The sequence below is a fragment of the Macaca fascicularis genome, chromosome 2 (assembly GCF_037993035.2).
Source record: "Macaca fascicularis isolate 582-1 chromosome 2, T2T-MFA8v1.1".
NCBI lineage: Eukaryota > Metazoa > Chordata > Mammalia > Primates > Cercopithecidae > Macaca > Macaca fascicularis.
Genome location: NC_088376.1, coordinates 100,534,390 through 100,552,060, shown reverse-complemented (window position 1 = coordinate 100,552,060; position 17,671 = coordinate 100,534,390). Strand labels below are relative to the sequence as shown.

Sequence of the window (17,671 nt, the reverse complement as noted above, 5' to 3'; positions counted from 1 at the left end):
TTCTGCAGAAACACCCCCAAGTCCAGACAGGATGTATTCAGAGTCAGAATCAGCCGGCATGTGTGGATATGCCCTCCCCCCTCCCCAGGCAGGACTGGTCCCACAGGCTTCTCTCCAGAGCAGACAGGACAAGAAGGCCATGCTGGACACAAAGCCTAATAATGCTCACCATCTTCCCTCACAGGCCGGTGTCACTTTCTCCTAAGAATAGCCCATTGGCAGCCCTTGCCCACAAGCAACTCATGCAAGGAACTCCTGTTGAGGACCAATGGTCCCAGGAGAAAATCCAGCTTATGCCAGGCCAGGATGTTCTGATGACTATGTCTATGGCCTTCCCCAGTGCCCCATCACTGAGGGCCCTCTGCATGACACTGTAACACAATGGCCTCTGTCCTCACTTGCTTCCTCCTTCTGCTCATTACTGGATTTCTCCAGCTAGGGATGACTTCTCAGTTATCACAGATGCTTTCAAAGAAGATTGTTCCCCACGGCCCATCCCTACAGCCAGGAGTCTGCTTGGATGACAGCACACTAGAAACGAAGAAGCAAGGATCCTCGGCTACTCTCTGCTAACTTGGTCCCCTCCCACCCTGCATGGAACAGCCCCTCCCATTGACAGGGAAAACGATGCCAGGCCCCATTTTCCCCAGTCTGTCAAAGAGCCTGAGGTCAAAAACAAAAAGAAAGCAATTATCTGAGCCCCCGAAAAGTGCATGTTGCATGAAGTTATTACAGAAAACAGCACAGGCAGAGGCTGTATGACCCAGTAAATTCAAAGTAGGGCTCTAGATGGCTCACTCCTCAAAGAACACATGACAGCAAACAGACAAACATTTTACCTGGGGCAAAAGGCCCACCTGTGCTCCTAGACCCATGCCCTATAAGGAGATCCCCCACTTTTTTCTTGCCATCAGAACCAGATATACCACCTGATGGGTGAGCTTTACACCACAATATGAGGGGAAGAGCGGCCTGAAGCCCAAAGAACTGGCATGGACCACCCTCCTCCCCAGCCCCACCAAAAACGTACCATCTCCTGACACACCATCTGATGGCGAGGCCCCACAGGGACACTACAGTGGCTGAGCACACAGTGGGCCGAAGGGGGAGGCCACCCAGAGAAAAGGCAGGCAGGCCTGACCTGTCTGTACTGTGTCCTGACTGCAAAGTCCCACACCAGAACCATGGCTCAACCCTCCCTTGGCCAGGTCAAAACTTCTCACAAGAATCAAGCCAGCACACAAAAGAAAAACCACCCAGAGGAACTAAAACGAAACAAAGAGGCTGGGGTTTAGTGTTCAGGTAGTATCATGATCTAACTATTCCTGCAGTAAATTTGCTACATTTGTTAGTGGTTTGTTTCTTCTGAGGATGAAAAGTAAAGATGCCTGCCCTGCCTGAGGAGAAAGCTAAAAAAATTAGATATGGCACTTTTCAATAAATATTTTAAAGCTTCTTAAAGAAATAAATGGTAAAGAAAAGCAACTGCTGTAAGGCCTGTTTTGCCATTAAAAATTATTCCAAGGGAAGAAAAATACCACAGCACAAAATCAAACCATTTAAAAATAAAAATTAAAAAAAGACAACACAGCTTACCAAAACCCTGTTCCTGTAACCACTTGGCCAGCCCACATTTTGACCCATGAAGCAAAAACTGAGCTCTGAGAGGGAAGCAAACGGGCCTCCCATAGCACCCTGTGCCTCAACACCCAGAGGAAAAGACCCCCGGGCAGCAAGCCCCAGACACTGAACATAGCACGCCAGGTAGATGGCCAGGCGTGTGCAGTGCCCCCCCACACTGTGGACTCCAAGACCAGCAAGAGCGAAACCCTTCCCTCCAGACACGCTACACTAGAAGACTGGCCTGAGTCATGGTGTGCTTCACGGAGGTGCCACAGATCTCTTCCAACGTTGCTGCTAATTTGCTGAAGAAGTTAAATCTCAAGTAAAATCACCCCATTCAGGTCTAAGGGCCATCCTTCTACCAAGTTTAAGTGGGGTTGTCATTCTGAACATCGACGGATCAAGTTACATGTTACATGTGAATTCCATGTGAAGCTCCAAACAACCCAAGAGGAGGCGGACTCTTCAGTTCTCACCCAGGTCAACCTCTCCCCACAGCCCCCGCCTTGCCTACCCTCACGATGAAGAGATGCACTGTTTTTAAATAAAATGATCTAAAGAAACCAGAAGGAAAAGCCTTCACAAACAAGACTGATGAATGCCCAGACTTGGCCCAGACAGCCAACCTACAGCTGATGACAATTATTTACAAGGGGGCGTTATCAAACAAAAATGGTAGCACTCCCTAGAAGATGCAAACTTTTTTCTTTTTCTCTATTTCTTTTAAACTTTCTTGTCATAAAAGCCAACTTACATTAAAATATACTTACTACAAGACAACACAACTAACAAAATATATAATAAACCTTACACAAGTAGAAAATTCTGAGGTATTTCTGGTTTGAGGTGATCTGTGGTCGTGAAGTTTTAATTCTTTTACTTTTCAAAATTTAAACCTTGGAAGCCACATAGCAAAGCATGTGTATATGTGGATGTATGTGTTTTGTTTGAAAAAAAAATTTAGCATGTTTCATAAATTAAAAAGAATTCAAATGTTGAAACAGCAGCATTAGGAACATTCACTGACTAGAGCAAGGTTATGGCATAATAGAAAAACAGTTTTTTTAGAATATGTACCACTTTAAGGGGTCTGGAGAAAGTCTTGTCCACGAGCCACAGAAAGGGGACAGTATTGTTACCACCTGGGGCAGAACCAGAGCTGCAGGACTCTGGGTCCCCAGCGAGGCAGGCCTTGGCAGACTCCACCCAGGAAATCCTCTTGCCCTATCTGTGCAAGACAACCCCCTGTGGGCATTTCCCTGAACTGCTCCAAGAGGAAACAAAAGTATTTCAACTTTTCGTCCATTAAGGGTATTTACAGCATCGTGTCTTATGAAGAATGTATTCACTAACCTGTGATTCTACCCTCACCTAATTTTAAAATTAGGGAAGAAAAAATGTTTCACCCTATGCCCAAGGCCAAGTTAGTGAAAAGAAACTGGTCAGGGCCAACAGGTAAGTCAGGGCTGTACCCAATCTCAGACTTTCTCCAAACCCCACTCTTGCTATTAATGCTCGGCCTCCACAAGGTCCTTCCCCTCGATTCCTGGTTACCTGAGAAGTAGCCTCCATAGTAAAGGATGCTGCTCCGAATGTGCCCGAGTCCAGTGTAGCTCTGTTCCAAATCCTACCCCCAGTACTGTCCTCCCCTTCCAACTCCAGTCCAAACCATTCTCATCCCAGTTTTTTTCTCGGTCAGGACAACACCCGTTAGATCCGTGAAAGATGTATCTGCTGTTTCTTAAGCTCACTAAAACAAAATAAAAGGGAGGGAGGGAGGGAGGGAAGGAGGGGAGAAGGGCAGAGGGCAGAGGAAACTCCTCTTCTGAGGAAGGTATGTTCTTATGTAACAGTCTTCAAAGGTTCCTCTAGGTAGAGTTTGCAGCATTAGGTTTCCTAAGACAGGAGATGGGTTTCTTTGTGTCACAGATTCTGAGACGACAAACAAAGAGAAAGCGGGAAAAACGAATCCCAAAGGACAGGAGGTGGCTGAGGCTCTTCAGCATGGCGCTGGTTCTGCATTCACAGCTCAGCACCTCAACGCCTGCTGACGTGTCCGCTGTTTGTGATACAGTAGAGCAATATGCTGGTAAAAACTGATCCAATCCAAAAAATAATATTAATAATAATAATTATAATAATTATAATAATAATAATAAGTCAAGGTAAAATAGCAGCTGCATTTTATGTGTTTGTTGGTTTTATGGGATTTCCAAAACAAAACACAACTTTTTTTCCTTTTTTCTTCAGATCCACTGAGTCTGGACAGACACTCATGTCCTGGGCTTAGATGCTTGACTCTTTAGGGGGCAGGTCCACATTGGTGACAGAGGTCACCAGGGAAACGAGACAGTCCGAGGTAGTGCCGTTGACCGACCTCCGAATCAGGGACACCCGCTCCTCCACACAGCCCGCAGACAAGCGAGCCTCTGCATCATGGTCCCAGCACTCCTCGATGGTCACACAAAGCTGGGCCAGGCCCTGAGCAGCATAGGGGAGATGGGAAAGACACCTTTGTTAGGGCCCTTCAATGAGGAAAAGCTTTGGGGGACAGTAAACTTGATGTTCCCAAGGATCAGGGAGAGCCCACTAGCCCCAACCACAGCAGCAGGTCCACCAGCAGAGGCCTGGGGCAAACTTCAGGAATCAGCATGCCTGCCTTCATGGCAGTCATCTTTCTGAGCTTACTGGCCTCACTCCACAGCCCTAGGAAAGGTTCATTGAACCTCAATATACATAGGAGGGAGAAGGAGACACCCAGGCCCCTACTAGGGCAGACATGACTACTTGCCTTGAAGAACTGATATTCAAAAAAATCGTATTCAAAGCCCAAACCATACAAGGGCCCAAAATGTAGCAGTTCTGGGGATCAGAAGGACATCATCCTACCTTACTCCCCATAACCCCTGGAACATATTCCTGGAGTCCAGGGAACGTAATAGACTTTCTCTTTGCTCATTCCCCCTTGATTTCAGCTTACCTGCTACACATGAAGGGTTTTCCCTTCTCCACCCCCTTGCAAAGTTGCCTGCACCAGGCCCCTTACCGGGTGTTTCAACCAGTGATCCTTAATGGTGGGCCTCATCTTCTTGTGCACCACCACCTCCTGCAGCTCCTCCAACGAAGGGTGCTGGCCAATCTCTTCCTCAAAGGGCAGCATGTACTCATCCACGGGTCCTAGGAGTAAGAGAGAACCTGGCAGGATCACTCCAAGGTCCCACTGCTCCCTATCCCTCAACCTAGGATGCCCAGGGCTGCCATCCTACTTACCGTCTGCAGCCTTGCAGCGAGACACAAGCTCCCACAGCACCAGCCCCATGGCATACATGTCAATGCGCAGGAAGGCATCTCTCTGGAAGTTGATGGCTCCCTCGAGCACCTCAGGAGCCATGTACCGTCTCGTGCCTACCTATGTGAGGACAGAGGAGGACAGGGTTTACAGTGACTGGCCATACACACACAGCTGGGACATGGGAGTTACAGCCTCTGTGCACCAGATGGGGGCAAGACAGAGCAAGTCAGACAGGTTATCAATGATGGCAAACCTCGATTCACCACATTCACAGCAGTTACGAGAGGTCACAGCATCAATTATACTTGGATAATACTTTTTAAATACTATATTCTGGAGATAATAGTAATCTAAAATGGAATTCTTACCAAATTAATACAAGGAACTATAGATGATGTGTATTTTACTGAGATTAAGACCAAAAACAAAGGGAGAGGGAGAACACTTAAAAATAATAACAGTGATTGTTTTAGGAATTATTTCCTAAGTTTAATTTTTAGTTAATTTTTCCAGGTTCTTTGTTTGGATCCTTAGTACATTTCTTTCTGTTTTATCTTAGGAATTAAAACTAAAAAAGTGAGAGCCAGACTACGAGGACTAGTGGTCAAAACCCCAATGTGGAATCTCTACGTTTCCCAGCTGACTGTCAGCTACACTGCCTTCCTGGCCTTGGTTTCTCCACTGGTCAAATAAGAGCATTGTTCTGAGTTCTCAGACAGCTCTGAACACATGCAGTCACCCTCATCTGTGCACCTCGCCAGCTGAGCACGAAAAGGGCAAAGTATCTACCCTGGGCCTGCCCCTGTCTTCCTGCCCTGTGAGGCTTGTTACCTGTCCGTGGGTGTCCCCTGGAGGTTTCCCTGGCTCAAATCGAACAGCCAAGCCAAAGTCAGCCAGCACGGCTGTGAGGTCGCTCTTCAGCAATACATTCTTACTTTTAAAGTCCCTGTGGAAACAAGTGGGCAGAGATAAAGCTTAACATCATGATCAACTCCCACTTTGGTTCCCAAGATACTAGAGTCTATGCCCTAGTCAGTCCCCAGACCAGGTCATCCCCTGCTACCTGGGGTGCAGAGGTGAAACAGCACAGGCAGGCAGCTGCAGGAGCCCACATAGGTGTGAGAATCCCTCAGTGCACTTCAGATGGAAGGATTCCCCCCCTCAGGATTGGCAAAGCAACACCTACCCTAACAGCTGGGCAGACCCTGTCCCAGTCCCCACACTATCACAAAGGCCAGCCCATATATTCTCAGAGGGGTTGTGGACAGGCACACTGGCCTGGGATGCAAGTTTTCTGAGAAGAATTTACAGCATTTGGAATGTGAATGAGAATAGGAATTTAATATTAGCTTTCCTAGGATCCTGCAGATATCCCTTAGGGCCTCGAGTTCACCATGAAGGCCGGGTGAAGCAAGGGTGCTGTTGCATGCGCCCAGCTCCACCTCTAACTAAGCAAAGCTATTTGTGGTACTCAATTTCCCCAGTGCCTGTCTCAGCCCTGTGAGGATTCGACTGAGTGGTAAGTACAAATGCTTAGGGCCACACCGGGAATACTTACTAGTGTTCCTATTAAGTTGAGCCATATAGTGGAGACAACATTCAACCTTTTGACCTATAAGAATAGCACTTTCATACAGTCAACCTTCTATGTCATTACTGTTATTACCATCAGGGACCCTTCAGCTGTGAACGCTGGAATTTGAGGATCATTCCCCTCCCTCACAGTCACAGAACCAGACTCAACTAGCTATAGGACCTTGGCTAAGTCATTCAACTTCTCTGTACTACTGTTCCTCATCTGCAAGACAGAGCTGAGAAATACAGTACTTGTCTCAATGGGCGGTAATGAAGGTTAAATGAATTGACACTTCTCAAGTGTTTAGAGCATTGCCTGCCATTTAGTAAGCAGGACAGTGATGAGCTCATTCAGAGTTTCTTAAAGTGTGGTTTGAGGACCCCAGAAAATCTCTAAGACTGTTCCAAGGGAATCTATAAGGTCAAAATTATTTTCATTTATTTGCTTTTTGAAGGCTCATTCTCTTAGGAGCATAACTCTATGCTCCTAAGAGCTACATGAGATGTGGTGTCATCACTCTGACAGCGAATGGGATGTGTGGGTGTGCTCGAATACAGCAAATATCAATAGTCATAATCCATTTACACAAAAGTCCTTTTAAGAGTATAAAGGGGTCCTAGACAATTTGAGAACTACTGAGCCAACTCTCCAACCAAAGTAATGGAGTCAGCACTTCATGTGGCCATTAGAGGGCACCACAAACCAGCTTCGGAGGCCATGCCATCCCCAGGACACAGTGGGAAGGCCAGGTTTTGTGCCCAGCTGCCTCAGACACACAGCAAGCAGAATAAGTATGTTTAGGAAGTTGAGACATCTCCAGACACTGCTCTCACCCACTTGGAGCTGACTTCCTACAGCTCCAAGTCAAGTGCAGGAAAGGCATGTGCTGACCCTAATACCTGTGGGCAATAGACGGCTTGTGGCCCTCGCCACGGCACCAGGGCACGTCCTCATGCAGGTATGAGAGGCCTCGCGACATCGTCTCTGCTACATGACACAGTTCGTTCCATGTGATGATGTTCCCCTTGAGGTAATCCGTGAGGGAGCCCTGAGAGAAGACAGCACAGAACTTGAGCGCAGATTCTGGGTACAGGACAGGACCCAGCCCAGCCCTCGCAGAGAAGTCTCAGTGGGCCAATGACTAGGCTGCCCTCCTGGGAGGCTACTACAATTGATATGGAAGATAGATGAGGCCAGGAGGCAGGGAGGGCTAGGGGGTGGGAATCATGCAGTCACTACTCTTATCACAAAAACTTATCCCAGGGTGAGAGGTTCCTATCATAGGGGCACCTATGTCCACTCCTATGGCAGGGGTAACCTCATCGTGGATAGTGCTACCGGGGCAGAGTACCTCATGGTGGACACCTCCACAGGGAAGGGGTCATCATATTATGGAGAGCCACCAAGGGGGCATTCTATCTCCTCTCAGAGTCCATTCTGATGGGTGTGGCTCACCTTGTCGTGGAAGGCCGTGATGAGCCACAGCTCTACTTCGAGGTTGGAGCCTCGCTTCTCGGCAGCAATGAACTGTAGCAGGTTCTCGTGCTTCATGCCAGGTGTGCTGAAGATCTCCCGTTCACTCTGCCACGACTGCTTGTCCTGAGGCCGGGGGTGAGGGGTTGGGGGGACAACTGGCTGGTTTAGCCCTGCTACAGTCACATTGCCCTACAGCAGAACAACCATTCCCCATTCCCCACTCCCGAGCCTCCCAGCTGATTCCCCACCCCGCAGCCTCGCAGCTTCAGCATTTGTAACAGGACCAGGAGAAGATCTGTATTAAGCTAGGTCCTGGAGCATGAGGCCAACAGTGATCCCTGGGATCACTTAAGGCTAGCACTTTGATTTACAAACGGGGCCACTAAGGTCCACGGACGGGAAGTGAGTGACCCCGTATCACCCAACAAATGAGGCAGAGCCAGACCTGGTGTCCAGGGCCACTGGAAAGAACTCAATGTCAAAAACAAAACCTTGGAAACCGGGGCAAATCAAGGTTTTGCAAAGCCCTACCCTAGTCCTATGATAAAATTCCACAGTTGCATGAAATCTACAGACCAGCCAAGTGTAACATGAGTAAATAGGCCCAATAAGGCTCACTTTTCTCTAATACCACAATGTATTTGGGGTTTGGATTGCCTCAGGGCAGGAGAGCCTCCAGTTCAAGCTACAGTGGAGGCAGAGGACCTGGATGGAGCCCCTCAAATACTCACCTGGAGTGGGAAGATCTTGACAGCTACAAAGTCATTCATGAGCTGGGCCTTCCAGACACAGCCAAAGCGCCCCCGAGCCTTGATCTCCAGCAGCTGCAGTGGCTTCAGGCCCACCAGAGGGGATGGGGGTGGAGGCCCAGGGTCCTGGGGGAGAGCAAGGCTTAATAAGGTCTGGCCTGTCCTCCCGACCTCTACCCTGCCCTGCCCCAAGCCAGCACTGTCTCACCTCATGGATGTCCACATGACCGTACGGGGGCTTGCGATGCCGGTACATCCAAAAGGCCAGCAGGACGATGAGGGAAAGGCCCCCAATGGGCAGCAGTGAGTAGGCCAGCACCGTGAGCAGGGTGGGGGCTGTCGGAGGTGGCTCATACGTGACTGGGGGACACACAGAGCCCTGTGTCAAACAGTCTGCCCACCCTCACACCTCCAGAGCCAGACTACAGGGCCCTGTAGCCACACCCCACCCAACTGAGGAGCCAAGAGCTCCAAGCCAAAGAGGCCCAGGTCGGCTGACTCAAGGCCCCACTTCCACACTGCCCCCTCACCTTCCGGGCCCCCAGCCTCTGGCAAATGAGTGAAGCGCTCGTTGCAGAAGTTGCCTTCACAGCAGCAGAAGTACACCTGGGGGTTCTCCTCAGTGGCCACACACTCCTGCCTGGAGGCACAGAATTTTCCATACACCCCTCACCTGGGGGATGCAAGACTGCCCCAGGCCTGCCCCGCCAACCCCTCCTCACAGACAGAGCACCTCATGGGCAACATCAGGGGGATGGTGTGAACTCACCTCCCCTACAGGAGACCCAAAGCCAAGGAGGAACAGCCAGGGGTTGACACTCACTGAGACCCCTCCTCAGGGTTGAGGTAGGACAAATAGGGTGTGGAAGGGCGTGGGGCCCTGGCTACCATCTCAAGAGCCCGTTCTCGGTCCTTTATCTCCCGCTCAGACATCCTGAGACCCAAATGGCCCAGTGGGCAGTATAAGTGCAGGCGGGTCCAAGAGGAAAGGAGGGCGAGTCGTGGAGTACCTATCATAGCAGTTGAAGTCATCTAGCCAGCAGCCCTTCTTCACGAGCTCGATGGTGCCAGAGCTGTTGCGCCAGGAGGCGTAGCAGTGCAGCCGCTTGTCCTGCTCGCCCTCGCAGCGCTCCAGGCCGCTCTGGTTGGTGCGCTCCAGCTCCCAGTTGGCGTTGTAGTAGATGCACTCCCGTGTCTCAGCCTCCCCACGCCCAGAGCCTGTGCCCCAGAGAAAAGAGAACCACTGAGCATGCCCCTGGGACCACCACCCAAACCCCTACTCCCAGTCCTGGGTGCCAGGCCACCCTGAGGGAGGGAGGCCGGGTGGTGGGTTGGGGTCACCAACCCCCTGCACTCACCCCTGGACGCAGGCCACCCATCCATCCAACACCTCTTAATTTACATGTACCAGTTGGCACCAGCCCCCACCTTATTCTGCAGCCCATCACAGCTGCCCCTAGGCCTAAGCAAAAGAGAGGAGGCAGGAAACCTAATGCCCCAGAAGGATGGATAAACAGCCAGCCAGACAGAGGCCAGATGCACAGAAAGGCCACCAACACCTGAGGCTCCTGGGTGGGGGTGGGGCTACTTCCCTGCTGCAGCAGAAACTGATGAAGGGGCACCCTTAAAACCCCAGGGCACATCAGAATCACCGTGTGTTGGAGGTGTGGGAAAGAGGACCACTGTTCACTCAAATATATATTTCCAGGCCCAATCCAGACCCATCCCAATGGGAATGGGTACAGAATATGTGCTTTTAACCACCCCTATCTGTCTCAGGTGATTGCGACAAAGATCTCAAGGACCACTTGGCAAAACTGCAAAGGGGAGTGGCTTCCTGCTGCTCCTGTCTCTGCCCCCAAACCCCCTTCTCACGACAGTTCCCCAGGGAGACCATGCCAGTGGGTCCTCCACAACTCCCTGCCCATACGTAAAGGGAAGCAAGGACCCTGTAAGCGTCCTTTCTACACCCAGCAACCACACCTGGTACTGAAGAACATAAGGAATGTTTTCCATGCAGGGCTGGAGAACATAAGGAATGAGGCCTGCGTGTACAGGGTAAGCCTCTCAAAGTCACCAAGGGGAATACGTGCCTCAGGCAGAGGAGGGCTAGATGGTGGCTTAACCTTCGATGACAGATCATTCTCCTGGCTAGGCTTCTGATGACCCCGGGGCACTCCCCATCACTTCTGAACCCCTTTCCACCTGCTGCAGGAAGTGCCATCCAGGTGGACAACCACTTCAACCCCCACCATTCAAACACTTTCCTTCAAACTTGATTTCAAACATTCCCCAAATCCATCTTCCTCACCATCCCCTATAAAACAACCTCCTGTCCCAGCCCCAGTCTACTCCCACTACCCCCAGGAACCACATAGCCCTGAGATGGGAAAGAATATGGAGATGCCAAAGGAGGTTCGGTTCTGTCTGAAAGCTCTGCCAGCACCCCATTATAGGCCGCCCACAATGGAGGGAGGTGGTGACATTTACAACCTCATTGCTAGAACCCCACGCAGACACCTGAGAGGATAGTTGCACCAAGCATCCAGCCATCCTGTCCACACTTCTTGGGCCCAAGTAGGCCAGTGACCTGGCACCACTCCTGGCTGGTCTTCTACCACTATTCCCGACCCAGGAAGGAGGGAGGGGTCAGAGTCAATCCCACCAGACAGCCAGCCCATCAGCAGCCAAGAGCCCTAGTTCGCCATCAGCCTCAATGGCTGACTGGAGTAGCAAGGAACACAAACCCTGCCCTGACCTTTGGGGAGGGCAAAGTACCCTGAACGCTAGTGTAGCCTAAGGACATCCTCACTCTCCTCTCCACCCCCATTGGTGGCCTTCATGAGGAAAGAGCTTGATTTCCCAGGGTATACCCCAGAGAGAAGGATACTGACTGGCTGTCAGGTGAAAGAAGCCCTCCACCACTGGAGCAGCCATTCCCCTTTCAAACCCAACCCCTTTCTGCATCTCCGTGAAGTGATAGGATGTTTCTTCCAGGGGCAGGAGCAAGCAATGAAACTCAAGGATCCAGGTAGCGCCCAAGGGTCCGAAATGTCACCCAATCAGAATGGCAGTGCCCAGCCACAGCTCTGGTCATTCTACACCAGGTAGCCTAGGCTCTGACACTTGTGAAAGGCAAACGCATGGCCTCCTGACCAGCCAGTCAGCTGGGACTCAGCCTCTTCCAAACGAAGGGCCTCAGGGTCCACAGAGAGGCTTACAAGGGTACACACTGGCTTCCCCAGTCAGGCCCTTCATCAAGCATGTGGCTTTAAGGTTTAGAGGGAGAACCTGAGAGGGTGGGGTGGGAGTAGCTGACCAAAGGCTGAGCAAGCACACCAGGGCCAGGACTGAGGCTTGCACCTACGTTGCCCCAGTCTGCCTGTAGCAGCACCCAATGACTGGGTTATTCGAAGCACCCTGCCCAGAGGCCACAGGGCCTCCTCCCGCCAGGCTGGGCCCCACTGCATCCACGGCAGCAGTTCTAGTGGGGGTCCGTGGAGACCTGAGACTTGTGGGGCCAGCCAGGAAGCTGCACTGCAGACAGGGAAGCTGGGCACTCCCCTAACTTCCTTCCCTCACTGCAGCCACACCATAATGTCACACCCTTGAATGTGATCAGCTTCTAGGCTTCGTAAGTTGGAAGTTACCACCTCTGACCGTAGGGTTCCCCACCTTCCTCTGATTTCAGCTCTTCCCTCTCCCTCAGCTGAGACCACGCAAACTTTCTACTTCCACTGGCCCTTGTGCTTCCCCTGCCACTTAACTTAACCACCCTTGACTAATGGCCTATTGTTGCTTAAAGGAATATCTCAGACATCTGAAAAGTGTACCAACAACATAACCAAAAATAATCTCCAAGATGAAATAACACAACGAACACTTGTATGAGAAATAAAACATTACACACGTACTCGACAACTACTTCCTAAATGTCAGGCTTTCCCTACAAGACTGGAAAGCCAATGAAGGCAGGGCCCTTGCTGTCCTGAGTGGTAGAATCATTCCAAACACATCATGGATGGATGGGTGGACAGACAGATGGACAGAAGGGTGTAGGTATCATGGCTAGAGCAAGATTTCGAAAGGAGGGAACAACAAGGAAGGATGGCCTCAGCCTGCAGCCCAAGCCCTAGGTCCTTAGAGTTTCCATCTCCATTGAGACAAGCAACAAGCCTCTGTGCTGAGGTAGGAGTCCAAACAAGGGAGGCCAACAGAGTAACCTCCTCTCTCCAGGCCATTGATAAGTCAGGGACCACCCTCTAGCCACTACCATGGGCAGGACCCAAGTGAAGAGGCTGGGAGTTCCAAATCTCAGAGGACTCAAGGGTTCAAGATGTCACCTGGGCCAGGCACAATGGCTCACGCCTGTAATCCCAGCACTTTGGGAGGCCAAGACAGGCAGATCACCTGAGGTCAAGAGTTCGAGACCAGCCTGGCCAATGTGGTGAAACCTCATCTCTACTAAAAATACAAAAATGAGCCAGGCGTGGCGGTGGGCACCTGCAATCCCAGCTACTCAGGAGGCTGAGGCAGAAAAATCACTTGAACCCGGGAGGCAGAGGTTGCAGTGAACTGAGGTCGTGCCATTGCACTCCAGCCTGGGCGACAAGAGCGAGACTCCATTTCAAAAAGATGTCACCTGACCCCCATCTGACCAGATCCTCCTACTGGCAACCCAGCGAAACATGGCAGCCATGAGTGGGCCAGACTTCAAGTCCTACTCCAATACTTCACAGCTAGGGAAGTTGTAGCAACTAATTGAATTAATGCACTTTAAGAGTGGTTAGAACACTGCCTGGCACATTGGCTGTATTAGAGCCACACCTACCCCCTACTCCCTATGACAATCCCTTACAACACAAGTACCCTGTATGACTCCCAGCCCATCAAGTCACACCATGCCTACAAGAGCTTTATGTTCAGAGCCCTATGTAACATTCCATGCCCCTCCCTCACCACAGGGCTCTGCTGCCAGCTGGAGACCCAGGGGCCTCCCCCATTCCTCTCTCTTCCCCAGACTCTCCTTCACACACTCAGCTATTTATAGCCTCTGGCAATACTCCAACCATAGGCCACCTCTGCCTTTTGATAGAGAGAGATTCCCACCCACACCCAGGAAGCCAGGGCATCCATGCACAGGTGGCTCCCCTTGACCCCCAGCCCACTCAGCTAACCTGGCAGGAGGAGAAGCCATGCTCCCAAGATGGGGGTGCTTATGGTACCCCCTTAGGCCTGCTGCCTCATAGCCCTGAGGTAAACGAGCATAGCTCCCAGACACCAGGACAAGGGGCTTGCTGCATCCCTGAGTCACAGCCAAACCAACTGCTGGCCTCCAAAGGAAGCTGAAATACAAGTGGCAATGTCCCCAAGGAGGCAGTCCCTATGCTCCAAGAGGCCTCCCAGTGGAAAGAAAGTACCCAGGGCTCCCCAAACCTTCCCTCCTGGCAGGACACCACTCCCAGATACACCACTCCCGACCCCCACACAAACACGCAGTACATGCACACACACACACACAGTACATGCAGACTGCACTCTGAACTAACATTTCTGGCAGCAGAACCTAAGCTGGCTAGTTTTGATGCTCGAAGACATGCACTGGGAGGTCAAACACTGGGAGGTTCGCTTCTCCTATGAAGCAGCTCAGCCCACTAGACTTTGGACATACCCACTATGCCCTGAGGAGAAAAGGGAGAAATCTCACCAGGGTCCTGTCTGCGAGGGGCTCAAAGTGCAATGGGGAGAGAAAGAGGAGGAGATGGTTCAGAGGTGGAGTGTCCATGCCCACCTCCCCTGGAGTCCCTGAGCTTTGCACTTGGGTGTCCCCAGTCCAGCCAGTGTCTCCTAGAGGAACTGACCCCAGCAGCCAGCAGAACCACTGCTCGGTTGGCTCCTGGAGGCCCCTTGGCAGCCACCTACCCCAGGGAGCAGGTGCCCAGTCCCACCTTTGTGAGGAGTGCCACTCACCACTACATCTATCTAGGTCTGCTTCTGCCAGCACACTGGGGCACACCCTCCCAGAAGCCTCCATGGCCAAGAGGAGGACAAGAAAGAATGTCTCAGGAGGGCCAGTGTTCTCCCTCTGGTGTCCAGCCTTCACATCTGCCCAGAGAGAAGAGGCAGCTGTCCCCACAGACAGCACCCCTCGAAAGGCAGCCCTGAGTCTGCCCAGCTGCCTTTATTGCCCTAGCAGGTCCCTCCATAAGAGCCAAGGAGGGCCAAGAGCAGTGACTTATCCATGTTATGATTCCACACCCCTAGCTCCACAAAGCAGCATCTACCACCTCCCCAGGACCAGAGTAAGGGCAACCAGGTGTAGAGATGGAGGGAACCTGAAGAGACAGATGGGGCCAGGAAGGAAGGCTAGAGTGTATAACAAAGACACTGACACACGCACACACGTGTATGCACATTGTGGAGTGGCATGTATAATAGGGGAGAAAAAAAACCCCAAATATTCCAACATTGTGTCTTTGCATTTCTTTTACCTGAGAGAGTAACTCTTGACTGTTTCTGGCAATCAAATACAATCGCTAATACATATGCTTTTTCTCCTTCATCCATGTATTTATAAGCCATCCAGGTTGACACACATTTATGTAATACTTATACAGCTCACACTACATCCCAGGTCTAAGCATTCTTCTGCAAAGAGTAACTTATTTAATCCTCATAATAAACCTGTGCAGGTCCTCATTTTATAAAAACTGAGGCACAAAGAGGCTAAGTAACTTACCAAGTTATTTATTAAGTGTCAAAATCAGGCTTCAAACCCAGGCAGCCTGTCTCTAGAGTGCATGTTCTTTATATACTGCTGCCTCTCCTGCAGCTCTGAAGTGCATTTATTTCAGAAGCTTAAAACCTCACATAACTTTAAGCATCCACTCACCTACTGGACTCAGGTTATTTATGTTTGTTGATCTCAGCAATGCCATCATGAATTTTTTTACATTTTTGTTTGTGTGTGTGCTCATGTGTGGGCATTTCTTGGCTAGGTCATAGGGTCTAAACATCATCAACTGACTAAATACCGTTAAACTGTTCTCCAAAGTGGATGTGTCAATCTAAGTTCCCAACAGATGACAGCCCCACCTGGGGTTCACCTGGTGAGTGTGAAATGGTACAATTTGGATCTGCATTTCCCTGATTACTTGTGAGACTGATCATCTTCTCACGATTATTAACATTTCCTTCTGAGAACTGCTTGTTTGTATCTTTTCTCATTTTTCTACTGGATTGCTTTTCCTTTGAGTTATAGAAATTATTTTATATATTCTTGGTAATAAAACTTTTCTTACTATATAGTAACCCTCTTTATTTGCAATGAATGCTCTTTGCCAAAAGTCCATTTTATCTGATGTTAACATAGCTATATGACATTTCGTGTGTGTTAGTATTAAAGAAAATTATCTTTTCTAACTTAAAGAAATCTTTCTCTCTTCCCTCCCCCCAAATCAATCTAACACCATCTTTTAATTAGAGTTCAGTCTCATTACATTTATTATTACTGGGTATGTTTACATATATGATTACTGGGTATGTTTAAATTTGTTTCTTCTCTACTGTTACCTCTGTTTGGATTATCTTTTAAAATTTCCTATTTTAGCCACTTTTGAAGTTATACATCTCATTCCTATTCCGTTGTAAGCTAGGCCTATAAACTTTAATGGGTACACTTACACTAAAAGGGTAAATCAACATCTCTACCATCCTTCATTGGAACTTAAATATTTGAAACTCTAATGACTCTTCCAATGTACATCTAATTTAACATATTGCTTGTGTTCAGTATTTAGTGTCATTGTTCTCATTACCCAGCTCCCAAATCAGACATTATTTGTGTCTGTATTTTGTAAGTGTCCATACAGTCATCTTTCCCTGCATCTCTGCGTTTCTGAGACCACTGTCCTTACTGAAAAAAAATCTTTCAATAGAGATCTCTTGGCAGAGGAGCCTTTGTTGCTTTTCTCAAAATATTTTGTCTTTCTTCCTGAATTGCAATTTAGATGAACATAAAATTTTAGATTGTTATTTTATCTCAGCTCTCTGAAAATATTATTCCACTATTTTCTAGCTTCCACTACTGTTGCTGAAAAGTCTGCTATTAATTTAACTTTGTAGATATTCTGTTTTTTTCTCTCTGGCTGCTTTCTCTCTTTGCAGTTTCACTACAAGATACGTGTCTAAGTATATATTTAAATTTATACTACTTGGGGTTCACTATGCCTTTAGATTCTAATGAATTGTGTTTTTTGTCAATTCTGACAAATTCTTGGCTATTATCAACTTGAATATTGTATCTCCATATTCTATGATTCTGAAATTCCTATTACAAGCATATTAGACCTTCTCATTCTGTCCAGTCTCTTAACTCTCCTTTCCTATTTTCCAATTCTGTGTCTAAACACCATTACAGGTAATTCCTGAAGATCAACTTCCAATTCACGAATTCTCTCTTAAGCTATGTCTAATCTGTTGTTTAGTCCTTCTACTCAATTTATAAATTCAATTATTCTATTTTTCATTTCTATAAGCTCTATTAAAAAGAAACTTCCTGGTCAATTTTGATACTTCTGTACTTTGGCCTACTTCCAAATCTCTCTTAGAATTCTATAATTTAACTTCTTGAAAGTTTGCTTCTGACATTTGTTATTTCTGACTTTACTCATGGTACTGTTTCCTCATAGGACTTTAGAATTTTGAATACTGAGCTTATGTTCATTGGGGCCGTTTCTGTTGGACTACTTTGAGGCCAAGTTTGAAGGGGCAACCTTTCAAAGGTAACTTATATTTTTGGCTTCTGCCAGTCTCCCTAGGACATTAACTATTTGGAATCACTTTAATTTCTCAACTTAGTTTACCAGAGAACAGGATGGTATAAACGCCAAGCTCACATGAGCATAGGCCTATGGTCACAAATTCTCAGGGAAACTACCCCAACCCCAACCCCGA

At 48.9% G+C, this 17,671-nt stretch overlaps 1 protein-coding gene across 5 annotated transcripts in view; it reads right to left on the bottom strand.

Moving 5' to 3' along the window:
• Positions 1 to 3,785: 3,785 nt before the first annotated feature.
• Positions 3,786 to 17,671, bottom strand: part of ACVR2B (activin A receptor type 2B) — a 29,600-nt gene continuing 15,714 nt past the window's right edge. For 3 of the 5 annotated variants that reach the window (XM_045386465.3, XM_015445674.4, XM_045386463.3), the window contains exons 2-11: positions 9,727 to 9,934; positions 9,247 to 9,356; positions 8,925 to 9,076; positions 8,699 to 8,842; positions 7,947 to 8,090; positions 7,391 to 7,539; positions 5,747 to 5,861; positions 4,894 to 5,032; positions 4,670 to 4,800; positions 3,786 to 4,104 (exon numbers count right to left, since the gene is read on the bottom strand). In XM_045386465.3, coding sequence (XP_045242400.1) covers positions 3,910 to 4,104; positions 4,670 to 4,800; positions 4,894 to 5,032; positions 5,747 to 5,861; positions 7,391 to 7,539; positions 7,947 to 8,090; positions 8,699 to 8,842; positions 8,925 to 9,076; positions 9,247 to 9,356; positions 9,727 to 9,934 — 1,487 coding nt within the window. In that variant the 3' untranslated portion in view covers positions 3,786 to 3,909. The remainder of the gene's footprint in view (positions 4,105 to 4,669; positions 4,801 to 4,893; positions 5,033 to 5,746; positions 5,862 to 7,390; positions 7,540 to 7,946; positions 8,091 to 8,698; positions 8,843 to 8,924; positions 9,077 to 9,246; positions 9,357 to 9,726; positions 9,935 to 17,671) is intronic. The other 2 variants (XM_074031710.1, XM_045386464.3) reach the window with 1 other exon arrangement.